The following is a 20529-nucleotide window of genomic DNA, read 5'->3' on the forward strand; positions in this document are numbered from 1 at the left end:
TAAAGAATACTTAAATCACAACGAGATTTAGTTGACGATGGAACCGTCAGCGTTATTGGGCGCAGTGATTTGCGTGAAGGCTGAGCCCTGTGAGGATGTGTATATAATTGATGAGTCCACGACCGTGAGCGTGTCTGTGAAAGCTGAGCTGGGTGACGAAGACGAGCCCAGGTGCGATAGCGTGTCTATAAAAGCTGAGCCTTCGTGCGCAGATGTGAGTGTGAAAGACGAGTCGCCCGGCGTGAGCGCGGCGGCGGAGCTGTACGCCGATCACGCCGTGAAAGATGAGCTCGTGCTCGGCCCCGTGCTAGTGGAGCGGCGCGTGCGCCACGCACCAGCAGGTCAGTTGTGGATTGTGACTCTAAGCTAAAGCATGTGCTGACGGCAGACAATAATGTTTCTGCAACATGACTTTGGTAGAAAAACAGTGGTTTTATGCCATGTGGTAGTGGTTGAAACCTAATTCTGTATGACCTTTAAACGCCCTTGGTAGACAGGCGTGCTCTGCCAACCATTAAGTTTTAGGCTAGTTGTAAACCATGGAGACAGCCGTGCTTCTACCTCGCTTCTACCAAGGTCATGTTGCAGAAACTGTGATTGTCTGCAGTCTGGCACAGGCTTAACCATGTGTTGCATGGAGCTGTGCGAACATGGCATGTATTATAGCTGTCGTTCATGAACTGTACATTCACACATTCAAGAGCTTATGGTTTATTAAATTTATTTTAAAACGGGTCACTCACATATAGGGAATGCAATCCCGCATGAGGAACTCAATCCCGGTATTCCGCGAGATTGCCATTTTAAGTCCCGCGGGATCCCGCAAGTTAGTATAAAATTTTACGAATTAGTACTTTTGAGGTTGAAAACAAAAAGTAAACTAAAATTAGAAATAGTACATTTTGTATTAAAAGAATATGGTATAATGACAGTAATCAAGAATTTAAGAACGTTTGTAAAGGCTTAATTAACGCGATTTCGTAAGTCCTGTACTACTCGTGGCACACACAATGTTTTTCATCACACCTGTAAGGAAAAAAGAGGGAAAACAATAAAAAATCTGCCTAATTTCGGACGTACCTAACCTACATAACAAAATTCCCTGGGTACAAATTTAAGATTTACGGACCGCGTCGCCTACGTAAAATAACACCTTTTACGAGAAAGTGTGATGAAATAAATAGACAAATTCGGGCAAAATGCTCTTCCGTGTCATTACCCCTTTCCTCCATAGATGCATTTAGGCTCCGTGAAGAATTTTCGCCAGTAGGCACGTGCCCGAGCCTGTGTTCCTTGTAGTAAACACATAAGAACCACGTCGCTCTTCGATCCCGCAAATTCCGCGGGATCCCGCTTAATTTACGAGCGGGATTAATCCCGCAAATTGCATGCGGGATCCCGGTATTTCGGGATCCTGGTATCCCGGTATTGCATTCCCTACTCACATATTATCAAGTGAACATGTATACTGTACAGTGTACAGATACTGTAATGTATGACATGCTAAATGTAATGTATATTACATGGACAATAAATTATCTTATCATGTTTTGATCCAATTTTCGAGGATCCTCTTCACGGAGAGCAGTGACTCGCCTTCACTCGTCAAGGGCGCGCCGTGTACTGCGAGCTGTCTCGCACGGCCACACACGACCGGCGGCGCCACCATTGCGAGGATGGCTCTACCCGTTTTAAACTAATTTTAATATGTTTGAGTCTCACAGGAGTTTTATAGCTTAAGTAATCTGTGGAAATTTGCGTAGAACGTGATGGTGTTGTGTTTAAACGTCAGTAAACGTTTTACAGTGGTTTCAACTTCCAACCTGGCGATAGAAGGGAAGCCCATGCTGAGGGACTGCTGTGTGAGGCTGGAGCGCCTCTTCATGGACACGCTGCTCACTGGCACTCAGAGCACAGGCGGGGACAGCCCGAGACAAGTTCATGGAGCTGATGAAGAGCGTGAACACAAGAACACTACAGTTGAGGATAGTAAAGAACATTATCAAGGTATAAATATTATAGGACAATTTTACACAGATCAACTTAGTCCCACATTAAGCTCAATAAGGCTTGTGTTGTGGGTACTAGACGACGATATATATAATATACCTACACATACATAAATATTATACGTAGAAACCATCCATAACTCAGGAACAAATATTTGTGTTAAACACACAAATAAATGCTAGGCTAGGAGGCCGTTAAAGAGGCGATGTGTGGTATCTTATTTTATCTTACTGTTTTCGGGGGCCCTTGCGGATACACTTCGACCCATAGGGATCTTTTGTGCAGTTACACCCTAGAGAAGATCCGTCAGCTACTCAAGAGCTTTTCCCACCATATCCATGTGTCGGATGATGGAGCTCATGGGTAGCGTTTTAAAGTCCTTTGGTTCCAGGTATCCTGCTCCAAAGTCCTTCATTCTTTGTCTGGCGAGGGCGTGACATTCACACATTAAGTGTTTCACTGTATCTTCCTCTTCACCACACATACGACAATCGGTGTTGTCAGTGTCCCATTTTGGCCAGAATTCCTTTGACCCCGTAATGGCCAGTAAACACCCCCGTTATCATTTGGAGCTGTCTTTTACTAAGTTTCCAAAGCTTTTTGCTCCAGCCGGAGTCTATTCCTTGCATAAAGAGCTTTGCATGCTTTAGACCCATCAGACTGTCCCATTCTTCTTGATGTTTGGTCTTGGTGTGGTCTTTAATAGCCATTGTGATGGTTCCCTGTGAGAGCCCCACGAAAGGTTCCGGACCTATAAGGTTACTTGCAGATCCGGCCCTGGCAAGTTCATCTGCGTTTTCATTGCCTATGAATCCCTCGTGCCCTGGAATCCATACCAGTTGCAAGTTGCAGTTGCAGTTGTTTTGCCTTCCAAGCTGGTTCAGAGCTTGGACGCCGTTATATACCAGTCTAGAGTCCACTCTGGGCGCTTCAACTGCTTTGAGTGCAGCCTGACTGTCGCTGAGTATATAGATATTCTTCCCTTGGGTTTGCCTATCTATATTCTCATGCACACAGGCAATTATAGCGAATGTCTCGGCTTGGAAGACAGTGGCGTAATTGCCCATGCTTATACTACTACTAAAGTCATTTGCATAAATGCCTGCCCCCGTACCAGATTCTGTCTTGTACCCATCTGTGTGCCATATGATGTCGTTTTCATCTGAGATTGGTGCTTCAAGACCTTCGGTCCATTCAGCCCTTGTTGAAATTTTAACGTTAAAATTCTTATGGAACACAAACTTGGGTTGCATCTTATCGCAGCCCATGTTCGTAATCCTTTTCATGAAATTGTCACATTCCATGTTTGTGTGTTTGGTCTTTGGCTTGCTATCGCTCCAGAGGCCTGTTAGGGCCAACCTGTGTAACAATTTCCGCGCCTCAGATTGTATCACTAGGTGTAGCGGCGGGAGGTCTAGCAGGACCTCCATCGCCGCCGTTGGCGTCGTTCTACTGCGTTCGATGGCGATGTGTGGTAGGTTTAATTATTTAGTTTGGTTTATTCTAATGCTGAAATGCGCACTCTCTAAAAGGTCTTTGACGAAATAAGGATTTCGGCCGATGGTCAAGCCGAATATCCGGTATCCGGCCAAACCACTATCCGTTGCATCTCTTAAGCCAAGCGCGCACCACGATTTTTTGTCGCGCGATAATTTAGTCGCAGAAATGTAACGTATGGGTTTATATGGCGGTGCGCGCATATGCGACAAAAAAATCGCAGCGATTTGAAAATTGTGATTTGTTACATTTTTCCGCGACAGCGCGCGACGCGATTGTCGCAAAGTGAATTGCAGCATACGAAGCTGTATGGCCCCGCGCGCACTGCGATAATAAAATCGCAAGATGAGACGCTAGATGTTGACCGTTTAAGGTGGTTCGCTTAGGTTACTCAAAACTTAACTCTCGCTAGATGGCACCACTTTTGCAAAATTTCAGATTTTATTTTTTTGTGAAATGGTCTTGGTATTTGTATACTTAAAAGTATGTTTCGCGCACTCTTTAAGTAAATATTGAACTATTAAAATAAATATTGAATACTTCATTGTGCAAAAACCACCTTTTTAATTCGACGGAGTGTTGCTGTCACGCTTTTTCCTACTATTACTCACACATGCAAACAGTGTTTCCGTGATCCTTGTAGTAGACAATTTCACACAACGTAAGTATGTTGCAATAGCGTAACGGTATGTTCGTGGAAATACGTGCAAGAGGATTGGGGTTCAAGACTGGTGCGAGTAGGTAATTTCTTTTTGTTTCTCCTTTGTGTTATAGTACCTTTAAACGAGCAATTATTAGATATATAATTATTTATTTATATATTTGGATGGTATCAGAAACGGCTCTAACAATTTCGATGAAATTTGCTATAAGGGGTTTGATCTCTTAACTAGGTCTATGAGAAAACGCGCATTTTTGAGTTTTTATGTTTTGTAAGCTTTGGCCGGTCTCCCAGATATTCAATCTCCGCTTGGCAACTAATCCCAGAATTGGCATGCGCACTAGTTTTTACGAAAGCGACTGCCCTGACCTTCCAACCCAGAGAGTAAACTTATTTGGATTAGTCCGGTTTCCTCACATTGTTTTCTTTCACCGAAAAATAGGTATCGGTGTATAAATAGGTAGGTATCAAATGCTATTTCGTACAAAAGTTCGAAAAATCATTGGTACGAGCCGGGGTTAGAACCCGCGACCTCCGAATTGCTTTCCGCTAGGCCAGCAGCGCTTCCCCCACATACTCAGTGTTATCAGGTTTTAAAAAAAACCAAAAACGATTACTTATGAAAGCAGAAGAATATAAATGATCGTATTAGATTTATAATTGTTACATATTTGCCGTAACTTATTTTTAAAATGTGTTTTTCAATTAAAAGACACGTCAAGATTGTTTACCTTATTTAATGCTAAAAAAAACAAACTATAGTAATAATTGTGTTTTTCATTCATAGACAAAATCCATTATTTTTAACCACAGGAAATTTTATACGGGTCTCTATTGGTTCCCATAAATTTTTTGTTCCGATTTTTTCAGTCCATACCGTTTTCCATCATAATTTTTATTAGTTATATTGTCAATAGTCATAAAATTTAACAATACAAATTGCAGTTCCGATTTTTGCAGGTCATTATTATTGTTAGTCATAAAATTTGTTACTCATAATATTCAAAGTCCAGAAGGTATACCATTACATAATGTTGAAAGGCAATAAACTTGCTTAAACTAATCGTTGTAAGTTCTTTTATCGCAGGTTATAATGATAAGTAGGGGTCTATATTGCATTCCATAAATTTTAAGTTCCGATTGTTTTAGACCATATCGTTTTCCATCATAATTTTTATTAGTCATGTTGCCAATAATTATAAAATTGAACAGTACAAATTGCAGTTCCGATTTTTACAGGTCATAATTATTGTTAGTCATAAAATTTGTCACTCATAATATTGAAAGTCCACGTAGCATACTTTACATAATGTTGAAGGCAAGAAGCGCTGCTAAGAGCGTGCGACTTTCAATCCGGAGGTCGCGGGTTCAAACTCCGGCTCGTACCAATGTGCTTTTCGGAACTTATGTACGAAAAATATTATATTTACCGACGCTTTTCAGTGAAGGAAACCGGACTAATCCCAATAAGGTCTAGTTTACCCTCTGGATTGGAAGGTCAGATGGCAGTCATTTTCGTAAAAACTAGTGCCTACGCCAATCCTCGTGATTAGTTGCAAAGCGGACCCCATGAACCTTGACAGAACCACAATGCCAGGATTGAAAGAAAATATTTGTTCGGAAGCAAAAGTGATAGCAGAGTGGTTTTCAGACAACTATATTTGGGGAACTGCCACATCGCCAGCTAAATATGAACCACATTTTTGGAGTGTACACGAGTCGAATGAAACCAATATCCCACGCACGCAAAATAGTGCTGAGTCATGGCATAGAAGAATACAGGTATTAGTCGATCGTTATCATGAACAGTTTTACAAATTATCAAGACATTTGTTAAATGAAATCAAATACACAACGTCCGAAATACAAAAACTTATGTATGGGGCACCACCACCGGCTAAGAAAAGAAAATATGTTAACCAAGAAACCCGGATAAAAAAAATTTTGGAAAACAAATCTCAATATCTTAGTAAAACGCATTATTTACAGGCTATTGCTGCCAACTTAAAATTGGCTTAAAATTATTTGTGTACAAAAGGCTTAAGTACATGAGCTATATGAATAGTTCCTTTCAAACTGGGAGGGTACGCTGACATGTGTCATCTCCATACAATTTATTGCCTAAAAATGCCAATTGTTGCAAAATTGTATTGAATTGACATGTATCAGCGTACAGTCACCTGCAATAATATGTTACACTTTGAAGGCCGCGAAAATATGAGACACGCTGTTATGGCTATAAGATCGTGTCGGATATTTTTGCGGCCTTTGTTTGGCCTTTTTTGTTGTGTAATAATATATTATTGCAGGTGACTTTCCAGGTTAAAATACTATAGTAACTTTTTTCTATATGCGTTGTTAGAATACCTACCTATTTAATAAGGTGGCCAGTTATTAATAAGTGGCCATAACTGACGATTTATCCTTCCTAATGTAACATCCTAATGCAATGGCCTATTGTTAAAATGTAAATTATTACTACCTCATAGGTATACGAATTATATTTTTTGTTGCTTATTAAATAATATCGGTAATGTTTTTTCTATGCATTGCTCAAATGTAAATAATTATTTGTGTACAGTCGCCATCAGATATATCAGATGTTCAGATATTTAATAGCACCTCGGCAGTTCTGATATAATATATCTATGGCGACTGTACAAAAGACATGAGCTTTATGATTTATCTAACTTTTGTTATTCATTAAATAATATGGATATAATAATGTTTTTTTTTTCTATAAGTACATTGGTCAATCATAATTGTAAAGTATATTTGCAATATTATTTCTTGGATTCCTTTGACTTTATCCATTTCGATAATAACATAATTATGTATTCAATAATACATGTTTATTTTTTGTTACTAAAATAAATGATTTAAAGATTTATTGTTTTCTTCATCATAAACAACCAGTAGCCGTACCACGAGTTGGCATTTGACATATGCGTTTGGGTCGGCCTGACTCGATCGCATTTCCTGACTATCGCACCAATACATCAGTGCGAACGAGATAGACTGCGCTTGAGTACTTATACGCAGTGGCTAACGTAAACGTCAAGTGTAAAGTCATGGTACAGCAATCAAACAAGCAAGTTAGGTACTCAAGAAGCACGTATAATTTTGTACAGTCACGGAAGTTGAAGGTTTGTCACTTTTGAACAAATGAACATGTCACAGAATCGTAAAGTATGTCTATTAAGTATGTCAATTTGTAACAAATGTTTGGTAAATAAAGGATTTGGATTTGTAAAGTGACAAAACTTTTAATTCCGTCACTGTTCTTATGCCTACTTGTTTTTATGCACACGTTATTGTTTGCTTGCGTGCATGCGTGCCTACTTACCTGGGGTTTATGTTTTGTTTGACTTACTGATTTCCCCGCCATTTTTTACTTTTCATATAGCTTATTAAGCCATTTCGTACCGCCTAAAAATCGACGGAGCCCCGCTTCGCGGGGCTCCTATTTCCGCTCTGAGGGACACAAGGTAACTAACGAACCTACCTGAGGAAACCGATTTCTTTTGTTTGGCTTACTGATTTCGCGTAATTTCTTATTTTTCATGTAGCTTATTAAGCCATTTCGTCCCGCAAACGAGTCGACGGAGCTCCGCTTTGCGGGGCTCCTATTTCCTCTCTGAGGGACACAAGGTAACTAACGAACCTACCTGAGGAAACCGATTTCTTTTGTTTGGCTTACTGATTTCGCGCAATTTCTTATTTTTCATGTGGCTTATTAAGCCATTTCGTCCCGCCAACGAGTCGACGGAGCCCCGCGCGGGGCTCCTATTTCCGCTCTGAGGGACACAAGGTAACTAACGAACCTACCTGAGGAAACAGATTTCTTTTGTTTGGCTTACTGATTTCGCGCAATTTCTTATTTTTCATGTAGCTTATTAAGCCATTTCGTCCCGCCAACGAGTCAACGGAGCCCCGCTTCGCGGGGCTCCTATTTCCGCTCTGAGGGATACAAAGTAACTAACGAACCTACCTGAGGAAACAGATTTCTTTTGTTTGGCTTACTGATTTCGCGCAATTTCCTATCTTTCATGTAGCTTATTAAGCCACTTCGTCCCGCCAACGAGTCGACGGAGCCCCGCTTCGCGGGTCTCCTATTTCCTCTCTGAGGGACACAAGGTAACTAACGAACCTACCTGAGGAAACCGATTTCTTTTGTTTGGCTTACTGATTTCGCGCAATTTCTTATTTTTCATGTGGCTTATTAAGCCATTTCGTCCCGCCAACGAGTCGACGGAGCCCCGCTTCGCGCGGCTCCTATTTCCGCTCTGAGGGACACAAGGTAACTAACGAACCTACCTGAGGAAACCGATTTCTTTTGTTTGGCTTACTGATTTCGCGCAATTTCTTATTTTTCATGTGGCTTATTAAGCCATTTCGTCCCGCCAACGAGTCGACGGAGCCCCGCGCGGGGCTCCTATTTCCGCTCTGAGGGACACAAGGTAACTAACGAACCTACCTGAGGAAACAGATTTCTTTTGTTTGGCTTACTGATTTCGCGCAATTTCTTATTTTTCATGTAGCTTATTAAGCCATTTCGTCCCGCCAACGAGTCAACGGAGCCCCGCTTCGCGGGGCTCCTATTTCCGCTCTGAGGGATACAAAGTAACTAACGAACCTACCTGAGGAAACAGATTTCTTTTGTTTGGCTTACTGATTTCGCGCAATTTCCTATCTTTCATGTAGCTTATTAAGCCATTTCGTCCCGCCAACGAGTCGACGGAGCCCCGCTTCGCGGGTCTCCTATTTCCTCTCTGAGGGACACAAGGTAACTAACGAACCTACCTGAGGAAACCGATTTCTTTTGTTTGGCTTACTGATTTCGCGCAATTTCTTATTTTTCATGTGGCTTATTAAGCCATTTCGTCCCGCCAACGAGTCGACGGAGCCCCGCTTCGCGCGGCTCCTATTTCCGCTCTGAGGGACACAAGGTAACTAACGAACCTACCTGAGGAAACAGATTTCTTTTGTTTGGCTTACTGATTTCGCGCAATTTCTTATCTTTCATGTAGCTTATTAAGCCATTTCGTCCCGCCAACGAGTCGACGGAGCCCCGCTTCGCGGGTCTCCTATTTCCGCTCTGAGGGACACAAGGTAACCTACCTGAGGAAACCGATTTCTTTTGTTTGGCTTACTGATTTCGCGCAATTTCTTATTTTTCATGTGGCTTATTAAGCCATTTCGTCCCGCCAACGAGTCAACGGAGCCCCGCTTCGCGGGGCTCCTATTTCCGCTCTGAAGGACACAAGGTAACTAACGAACCTACCTGAGGAAACAGATTTCTTTTGTTTGGCTTACTGATTTCGCGCAATTTCTTATTTTTCATGTAGCTTATTAAGCCATTACGTCCCGCCAACGAGTCGACGGAGCCCCGCTTTGCGGGGCTCCTATTTCCGCTCTAAGGGACACAAGTTAACTAACGAACCTACCTGAGGAAACAGATTTCTTTTGTTTGGCTTACTAGTTTCGCGCAATTTCTTATTTTTCATGTAGCTTATTAAGCCATTTCGTCCCGCACACGAGTTGACGGAACCCCGCTTTACGGGGCTCCTATTTCCGCTCTAAGGGACACAAGGTAACTAACGAACCTACCTGAGGAAACCGATTTCTTTTGTTTGGCTTACTGATTTCGCGCAATTTCTTATTTTTCATGTAGCCATTACATCCCGCCAACGAGTCGACGGAGCCCCGCTTTGCGGGGCTCCTATTTCCGCTCTGAGGGACACAAGTTAACTAACGAACCTACCTGAGGAAACAGATTGCTTTTGTTTGGCTTACTAGTTTCGCGCAATTTCTTATTTTTCATGTAGCTTATTAAGCCATTTCGTCCCGCACACGAGTCGACGGAACCCCGCTTTACGGGGCTCCTATTTCCGCTCTAAGGGACACAAGGTAACTAACGAACCTACCTGAGGAAACCGATTTCTTTTGTTTGGCTTACTGATTTCGCGCAATTTCTTATTTTTCATGTAGCTTATTAAGCCATTTCGTCCCGCCAACGAGTCGACGGAGCCCCGCTTCGCGGGGCTCCTATTTCCGCTCTGAGGGACACAAGGTAACTAACGAACCTACCTGAGGAAACCGATTTCTTTTGTTTGGCTTACTGATTTCGCGCAATTTCTTATTTTTCATGTAGCTTATTAAGCCATTTCGTCCCGCCAGCGAGTCGACGGAGCCCCGCTTCGCGGGGCTCCTATTTCCGCTCTGAGGGACACAAGGTAACTAACGAACCTACCTGAGGAAACCGATTTCTTTTGTTTGGCTTACTGATTTCGCGCAATTTCTTATTTTTCATGTAGCTTATTAAGCCATTTCGTCCCGCCAACGAGTCGACGGAGCCCCGCTTCGCGGGGCTCCTATTGCCGCTCTGAGGGACACAAGATAACTAACGAACCTACCTGAGGAAACCGATTTCTTTAGTTTGGCTTACTGATTTCGCGCAATTTCTTATTTTTCATGTGGCTTATTAAGCCATTTCGTCCCGCCAACGAGTCGACGGAGCCCCGCTTTGCGGGGCTCCTATTTCCGCTCTGAGGGACACAAGGTAACTAACGAACCTACCTGAGGTAATTTTCTTTTGTTGTAATTCGTTTCTATACTGGTTGCTTAGACGTAATTTACGTTAGGTTAAATCGGGAGTGTTTTATCATAGTCCATAACGTTTTTCATCACAACTTGAATAAGCAATATTATCGAAAGTCATAACGAATTGAAAAAACTTCCAAATATACCTTACCTTTAAATTTTTCTGAGTAATAATTATGATTAACGACCATTAGTCTGTTATAATATATGCCTTCAAATATTTCTGAATAAATTGTTGATAGGCCGTTGAATGTTATTTTCATTAATTTTATAACCTTTGTGATTCTAATGCTTAATAATATAGGTCCTAAATATAAGAACCATTAAACGTTATACTTGCCAAAAATTATGTTATTGATGTTTGTGTCCATAAATCATAACATAATGGATATAATTTTATGACTATCGAATTTCGGAACAGTAAGTTTATGGGAAACAAAGAGATGACATTAAAACGATATGATTAACAACCATTAGTCAGATAAATTATATGCCTTAAAATATTTCTGAATAATTATTGATATAACCTTTAAATGTTATACTCATCAATTTTATATCCTTTGTGATTATAGCCTTTAATATTATAGATGTTTAATATTATATCTATGAAACGTTATACTTAACAAAAATTATGACTATTGATGTTTGTGCCCATAAATTATATGGACATCAATTTCTGACTATCGAAATTCGAAACAATAAGTTTATGGGAAACAAAGGGATCCCTTTTATACACTTCTTTTTAGGGTTCCGTACCCAAAGGGTAAAACGGGACCCTATTACTAAGACTTCGCTGTCCGTCCGTCCGTCCGTCCGTCCGTCCGTCCGTCCGTCCGTCTGTCACCAGGCTGTATCTCACGAACCGTAATAGCTAGACAGTTGAAATTTTCACAGATGATGTATTTCTGTTGCCGCTATAACAACAAATACTAAAAACAGAATAAAATAAAGATTTGAATGGGGCTCCCATACAACAAACGTGATTTTTGACCAAAGTTAAGCAACGTCGGGAGTGGTCAGTACTTGGATGGGTGACCGTTTTTTTTTGCTTTTTTTTGTTTTTTTTTTTGCATTATGGCACGGAACCCTTCGTGCGCGAGTCCGACTCGCACTTGCCCGGTTTTTATTGCAGTGAGGATATCCTGATTGTAAAAATCAGAGAGATTAGGTAGAGTTTAATTTCTAATTATCTTTGTAAAAATAAGAGAATACGTGTAGCGCATACTTAATAATCGATTTATGATAATAAGAAAAATAAAAAAAAATAAAAAAACAATACGAAATTTAGGTGTAACAAAAATACAAAAAGTTATGTTCCAGCATACAATGACTGGGGATCGAACCGGGAATCTTCCGTTTGCAAGCAAAAAAGCTACTGTTTGCATAACACGCCATGATAGTTCTTAGCTAAGCTGACGAACTTCTCGCTTAGGTCAATTAACTACCTGTCAAATATCAGTGTCAACAAAATTGCACTAAACATGACGGCACTCTAAATTCGAGCCGTGGTCAGCCCGGCAACGTCGGAAATGGTATGGCAACGTCGCAAATGTATCTGTACACGACATTTGTGATACACACATACGTAAAATTGATGAAAAGTTAACTATGATTTTTGCATGATTTCTGTATGAAACATTGTTTTCCTGTTAATTTCGCGCAAACGAATATTCGAAAGAAGATAAATGCGGAAATATTTGTGTACTAATAGTGTGTAGTTACTTAATGAACTTTGATTGAATTTTGTATGAAAAGCGAACCACCTTAATTATAGAAATAGAAGGAGATCACCTTTGTGGTATAAATACTCAGTCATACAGCGATTGCATATTGTTTCACGACAAGCGACTGGTACGACATCCATGTCGAGAATGAACAAATCGTCGACTTTTTCATCGCAGACATCGCAGTGCGCGCACTGAATTTTCTGCGATAAATTACAGCGCGATTCTAAAATCGTGTCGCAAAAATTAAAATCGTGGTGCGCGCTTGGCGTTATAAGGATTCCATACTTGAAAAGCATATTCAAGCAAGGGCCGAGATATGTTATATAAATTTTGATAAAAATTTCAACAGATATGCATTGAAATGAGCGTTTTATAAAATAGACAAGAACTAATTTTTCTTTTTGGCTATGATATTAACCAGTTCAGGTTATTTGTAACTGTCACACCGAGATCCTTTTGAGACGTCGCCGCTGCAATTGGAGAGTTCCCTTTGATGTATTGGACCATAGGACTTCTTTTATTATAATATTGTTTTTGGGGTTCCGTACCCAAAGGGTAAAACGGGACCCTATTACTAAGACTTCGCTGTCCATCCGTCCGTCCGTCCGTCTGTCTGTCACCAGGCTGTATCTCACGAACCGTGATAGCTAGACAGTTGAAATTTTCACAGATGATGTATTTCTGTTGCCGCTATAACAACAAATACTAAAAACAGAATAAAATAAAGATTTAAGTGGGGCTCCTAATCTCCTATACAGCAAACGTGATTTTTGACCAAAGTTAAGCAACGTCGGGCGTGGTCGGTACTTAGATGGGTGACCGTTTTCTTTTTGCATTTTTTTCAGTTTTTTTTTTGCTTTATGGTACGGAACCCTTCGTGCGCGAGTCCGACTCGCACTTGCCCGGTTTTTTTTACATTGTGAATTAAATATGCTAGTGTCCAGTAGAATTGACACATGAGACAATGTTGCCGCTTGATTATATTGCTTAATTTAATTTTAATTTTGGACACTTGGAGACCTTATACATCTCTAAGTACATATTTATTTATTTGATTTTTATTTTTGATATATATTTTCTGACACTTAGAGACCTTTACATCTCTAAGTCAACTTAGGCTAGTAATTATGTGAAGCTATACTGTCTTTTTATGTAACGTATGAGCACAAAATGCCGTGTCTTACAGCTACATGTTATTACTATTTTAATATTAATATAGGCCGGTAGCTTGAACATGTCATGCTCGCTTAAAAGTCTGTGATTACGGTGGCGTCGTCGTTGATCGGGTCGCCACTTTCCCGAATGAAGGTTGAGGGAGGCGATGGCTGAGATACGCGTCATACTCGTGAACGGGTGCTGTTTGTGGAGACTGGTCTCTTTAAGCTAACACGAGCTATTATACTTGGTAACTTAATTTTTATTAATTAATTACAGTGAGACGCCTCATTATGTTTCTTTTCTCTTAATGCATGTATTAATTATACAGGATATTGACTCTTGGAGACCCTATACATCTCTAAGGATAACTTGATAAACTATATAATCTTATAGTTCTGACACCTAGAGACATTTACACCTGTAAATATTATATTTTTTTTTTTTGTGTGTTTTGTATCTGTATTTTGTATGTAATTCGACATTAAGAGACCATATAAATCTCTGAGTAATTGTAATATGTTAGATTGAACTGTTAGTTTTATTTTATAAAATTGTTGATGTTATTATTTTTGCTTTTATGTAAATTCAATGTTGACGTGTAAAAGTGCCCTTGCGGCCTATTTGCTGAATAAATGTTGATGTTTGATGTTTACCGAGGTGCAGAACTGCTAATTTATTAACATGCGATTCTTTCAATAAATTTTTGAAACCAGGGATGTTGCGAATATTCGCATCCGCATCCGCTAATATCCGCATTATTTTCAACACCCGCATCTGCATCCGCATGAAATCGATGCGGAGCTTATGCAGATGCGGAAGTCGAACAAATCGGTACAGAAACGTCTTAGCGGCGGCGTAAGTGCTAGGTAATTTCGTCATTAACTATAACGAAATCGTCTAGATCAAGAAAAGTCGGCCAAGTTACTGTTTATTAAACATAACGCACCTATATTCTTGCTCAAATAGGTACTGTTTCGTTTTTTTTTTTAATAAAAATGACTAGAAATGTAATATTTGATGCGCATCCGCGGATGTCACAAAATCTGCATCCGCAACATCCCTGATTTAAACACACAATTATTGTTGCAGGGCAAACTCCACAGGAGAAACCAAGCAGTAGACCCGAAACTTACCATTGTGCCCACTGTAAATATACAACAAGCAGAAAACCATTATTAATTAGTCATTTAAGAACACATGTCAATGAGAGGCTATACAAATGTGACCTTTGTAACTATGCTAGTGCCTATAAATGTGGAATAGCAAGACATAAAATGATTCACACTGGTGAAAAACCTTATAAATGTGACCAGTGTAATTATGCTACTATCTATAAACGTGGTTTGCAACGTCATGTAAGAAAACACACTGATGTAAAGTATCACAAATGTGACCAGTGTAATTATGCTACTATCTATAAAAATGATTTACAACTTCATGTAAGGATACACACTGGTGTAAAGCCTTACAAATGTGACCAGTGTAATTATGCTACTGCCCATAAACGTGGTTTGCAAGTTCATACAAGACAACACACTGGTGAAAAACCTCACAAATGTGACCAATGTAATTATGCTACTGCCCATATAGGAAGTTTGCAACGTCATGTAAGACAACACACTGGTGTAAAGCCTTACAAATGTGACCAGTGTAATTATGCTACTGTCCATATAGGAAATTTGCAACGTCATGTAAGGATACACACTGGTATAAAGCCTTACAAATGTGACCAGTGTAATTATGCTACTGCCCATAAATGTGATATGCAAGTTCATGTAAGACAACACACTGGTGAAAAACCTCACAAATGTGACCAGTGTAATTATGCTACTGCCCATATAGGAAGTTTGCAACGTCATGTAAGACAACACACTGGCGTAAAGCCTTACAAATGTGACCAGTGTAATTATGCTACTGCCCATAAACGTGGTTTGCAAGTTCATGTAAGGAAACACACTGGTGAAAAACCTCATAAATGTGAGCAGTGTAATTATGCTACTGCCGATAAACGTGCTTTGCAAGTTCATGTAAGCAAACACACTGGTGTGAAACCGCACAAATGTGACCAGTGTAATTATGCTACTGCCCATAAAGGTTATTTGCAACTTCATGTAAGGAACCACACTGGTGAAAAACCTCACAAATGTGAGCAGTGTAATTATGCTACTGCCTATAAAGGTTATTTGCAACTTCATATAAGGAAACACACTGGTGAAAAGCCTTACAAATGTGAGCAGTGTAGTTATGCTAGCAACCATAAAAATGGTTTGAAATATCATGTAAAGAAACACACTGGTGAGAAGCCTCACAAATGTGAAAGCAAAAACACTTAAGTGGCCCACTGATTAACAGTGCGCCGCACGGTATCGGCCTGTCAGTTGTTCGGAACTGTCAAATTTTTGTTCTAACTGACGGGCCGATACCGACCGGCGGACTGTTAATCACTGAGCCTCTTTAATGAGCACAAATAATAGTTCATCAGATCTTGAACGACCCCTCGAAGGTTAGAATCCTTAATCGTATGTTCCATGGTTGTTTGATATTGTCATTACATCAGTCAACATCCGTACTTTTTGTTTTTTGTAACGAGACTGACTGAAATAGCAAGACACGTTCGTACGTTTCCGTGAAAATACGATGGAAAATAATTCTGCCCAAATAATAATACCGAAATTTGCCTCTGTAATTTGAAACTATATGTAGTTCGTTTTTTGTAGCAGTAGTCCCTACTGGATGCCAGCTCTTTAAGCCAAATCTCATAGAAAAAGGGGCAAGCTATTATGGCACTTGCCAACCCCATTGCGATAACTGCATTATTGCATCATCATCATCATCATCTCAGCCATAAGACGTCCCCTGCTGAACGTAGGCCACCCCCTTGGACCTCCATTCGTACCGGTTGGAAGTAGAGATGGGTAACTACCCGGGTAAATACCCGAGAGCGGGTATTTACCCGGTAAATACCCGATATTTACCTACCCGCGGGTAAATACGCGGGTATTTTCGTTTTTCTTCTAAATTTGATGTGTTTAATGGTATATGAGTATAAATAAGATTAATTTAAGTATTTTTTTATAATGTTACATAAAATGTATGTTCAAATTAATTACGAAAAGGTTGCTATGAGCTGAAGTTCGATTTTAACATATCAGTCCAATTATGAATATCGTGTAAAATCATTCCCTGGCTTTCGGAAATGTATTAAAATGCTTTTAATATACATTAGAAAGATGAAAATAAAGACTACCTATGAATGATAATAAAAAAAAAATTGCAGTGTCACAATTTGGCAAGCTCATAAGTCAAATACAGTTAGTTTTAGGACAAAAATGTTTATAACCTTTTTTGTAGGAAATTCTGTCTACTTTAGTTTGTACATACAAGACTTTTCAATATTAATGACAGATTCGAAGAAATATGAAAAAATTCACTTTTACCCCCCTCCCCCCAACCACACCCCCCGCCGATCGAAGTTAGAATGTGTATTATCAACGTATAAGTACGATAATTTACACAAATCTAAATAAAATACTCTTATGACGGCCTTTTTTTAAATATTTATCAAAATTGTGCCCAAAATTCCTTAGTTACAACTGCAGGGTTCACTAAACCATTTCATTTTAAATGACATACAATAATTACAACCATTAACTCGGTTTATATCTCCACTTTAACACAAATCGACATGTGCAACAAGAAATGAATCTACCCGCCCATTTGGGTAGATACGGGTAAATACCGGGTAGATGGGTATATACCGGGTATTTACCTGGGTGGGTAAATTGGGTAAATACCCGCGACCCATCTCTAGTTGGAAGCGACCCGCATCCAGCGTCCTCCGGCGGCCTTAACAAGGTCGTCTGTCCATCTTGTGGGTGCATGATTGCATATGTTGTTAGAACGGCAGAATTATTTTCCGTCGTATTTTCACGGAAACGTACGAAGCCGCGGTCGGCACAAGCAGCCAATGGCCACATAGCAGTTAACGGAGTGGACGCGGGCCGCACTCTGTTAATATTTATGACTTTATCAGACATTCTCATTTGTCAATATTACATACAACATAGCCAGGGAGGCTCGCGGGCCGCAAATGCCCTACTGCATTAAAAAAACAAAAATTGTCAATTCTAGGGAATGAGAGGGCAGACTATGTTGGCGCCATATTCTGCTAAATACTTCGACCGGCCAACCGCAAGCGCTGGTGGCCTAGCGGTAAGAGCGTGCGGCTTTCAATCTGAAGGTCGCGGGTTAAAACCACGGCTCGTACCAATGAGTTTTCCGGAACGTATGTACGAAATATCATTTGATATTTGCCAATCGCTTTTCGGTGAAGGAAAACGTCGTGAGGAAACCGGACTAATCCCAATAAGGCCTAGTTTATCCTCTGGGTTGGAAGGTCAGATGGCAGTCGCTTTCGTAAAAACTAGTGCCTACACTAATTCTCGGGATTCGTTGTCAAGGGCCGAGGCAAAATGCCGGGACAACGCGAGGAAGATGGATATTGTTCTTTTTGATTAAGTTTTTTATTTAAACGATGTTTTTATGCAAGTACTGCAATTGCATTAACGATAAGCAGGGCAGAATTGTGCATTACCTACATCTGTACTCATGATTTTCATATGAAATAAATGTTTATATTAAAACGAGTATCGTGTCATCTCATAATGTTTATTGTGTACAATGTATGCTTACATTTTACTCTCCCTACTTAAAAAAAAGTTTATAAATATTTCGAAGTCATCAGAATTAAAATAGTTATTTGTTTTACAAGGGGGCAAAGTTGTTGTTTAACCGCTCGTGCTAATATTGATACCCGAGCAAGCGAAAGACCCCAAAATTGAACCACGAGCGTAGCGAGTGGTTCGAAAATGGAATCTTGAGCGTCGCGAGGGTTTCAAAGCACGAGGGTTAAACAAAATTTGCCCCCGAGTGAAACACATCATTTTTCACCACACCAACCCGAAGCAAATATTAAATGTAAAATATCGAACAAAATCAAAACAAATCAAATTCAAATGAATGTTATTTAAATATTTATCATTCAAAATCATCATTTAGAAGTCAATTCTGCCAGCAAACATAAGAAAACAACTCAAAATTTGCATTTGATTACTTTGCCTCACATGTGAATAAAATGCAACTTTGCTATCACTTCTTGAAGTGCAAAGTAAGCCTTTCCGAGCTGGTGTGGTGAAAAAAAAATTATATTAATGGATTTCATTAATATAAAACTAAAACATTATGATAAAAAATACAATATTTTATAAGTCAGATTTTACGAATCTAATTTAACTATAGTTCGTTTTTTTAGCATTAGAAAGAAGGTAAGCGATCGTGCATATTTATTTATATTGCAGCATGTATATTTTTATTAAGAATCACCATTGAAAACTAACTCACAGCAAATATGTTAGAATTATAAATCATATACGATCTTTTACATTATTTTGCTTCCATAAGTAATATAGATTTTTATAAAGCGTATTTCAATATGTTTAAATAAAATTCTCAAGATCGTTTACATTCTTTCTAATGCTAAAAAACGAACTATATTAATTATTTATTGTAACAAATAAAATTAAAATGCTCATGTATGTACATAATATATTAAAATACTTTATACCAACATAAAAAGTACCGTGACCGTGAGGAAAGGAAAACCGAGGAAAAGGTGGATGGACTGTGTGAGAGATGATATGAAATAAACGCAAGTGAATGATGAGATGACGGAGAGAATGATGAAAAAGTACAGTGACATTTAACTTGTCGTTCCGTATAAAACAAATACCAAACGAACTCTGTCTGGCATTTGCATTAATATAGTGTGGCAATGTCTTTATAAGCGTCAAATTTCTATGTAAATATAACATTTATAATGACACTCTTTCACTTTCTGTTCAAGTTTAGATTTTGTGAAATGAAGAACAAAACCATATTGTTGCGATATATGCAGTGTGTTAGTAATTTGTACCTACATATTCGGGCGTCCGTTGGCTGCCGCGGGCGCCATTGTACTTAAAATCCATCGCACGCGTTCGCGCCAGGGGGCCTACCGCGAATAACGTTCGACGTGTTGCCTCCCTGTCACACTTACGTACCAATTTACAAGTGGTAAACCCTCTGTTAGCAACGCTCATACTATTTTTCGTTAACCCGCTCACCCGCTCCGTGCAACCGCGCCAGCTAGCGAACGCTATCAAAGAATAAGTAATATAGCACTATCGTACAGAATAGAAACTTCCTACAAATCCGAAGTTTGACAGCGATTCAGGGACGAATCATGGTGTCCCTTTCTAATGTTTAACACTATCCCTTTCGGCTATTTAGGGTTGACAACTTATCTGTGGTCTACAAAAGGGACGTCAAGTGGTGCCAACCCTAACAATTGCTCGGAGCAATGCTGAGCCGAACGGAGCCGAGAATGCCCGAACGGGACAGTTTCGCCCTCCTGACGCTCTTACAAAAAGGAGCAAACCATATCGCTGCGATATCTGCAATACTAGGTATACAAATGTGTGTTAGGCGTCCATCAAGTGTTTGTTCCGCTTCCTTGGCGGGGGCTTGACCTTCATGTGCACTAACTTGACGTGTGTGTGCAGCGTGCCCGCCTGCGTGAACGCCTTATCACAAAAAGGAGCAAACCATATCGCTGCGATATCTGCAATACTAGGTATACAAATGTGTGTTAGGCGTCCATCAAGTGTTTGTTCCGCTTCCTCGGCGGGGGCTTGACCTTCATGTGCACGAACTTCACGTGCGTGTGCAGCGTGCCCGCCTGCGTGAACGCCTTATTACAAAAAGGAGCAAACCATATCGCTGCGATATCTGCAATACTAGGTATACAAATGTATGTTAGGCGTCCATCAAGTGTTT

General features: G+C 39.9%; 1 protein-coding gene across 1 annotated transcript; it reads left to right on the top strand.

Moving 5' to 3' along the window:
• The first annotated feature begins 4 nt into the window (after window positions 1-4).
• Window positions 5-16552, top strand: LOC134677543 (zinc finger protein 431-like). The gene is made up of 3 exons (XM_063536009.1): window positions 5-341; window positions 1807-2007; window positions 14746-16552. Exons 1-3 carry the CDS (start codon window positions 38-40, stop codon window positions 15987-15989), a joined length of 1749 nt encoding a protein of 582 aa, XP_063392079.1. The 5' UTR covers window positions 5-37; the 3' UTR covers window positions 15990-16552.
• The last annotated feature ends 3977 nt before the right edge of the window (window positions 16553-20529 follow it).

This window comes from Cydia fagiglandana, chromosome 26 (genome assembly GCF_963556715.1).
Source record: "Cydia fagiglandana chromosome 26, ilCydFagi1.1, whole genome shotgun sequence".
Classification (NCBI taxonomy): domain Eukaryota; kingdom Metazoa; phylum Arthropoda; class Insecta; order Lepidoptera; family Tortricidae; genus Cydia; species Cydia fagiglandana.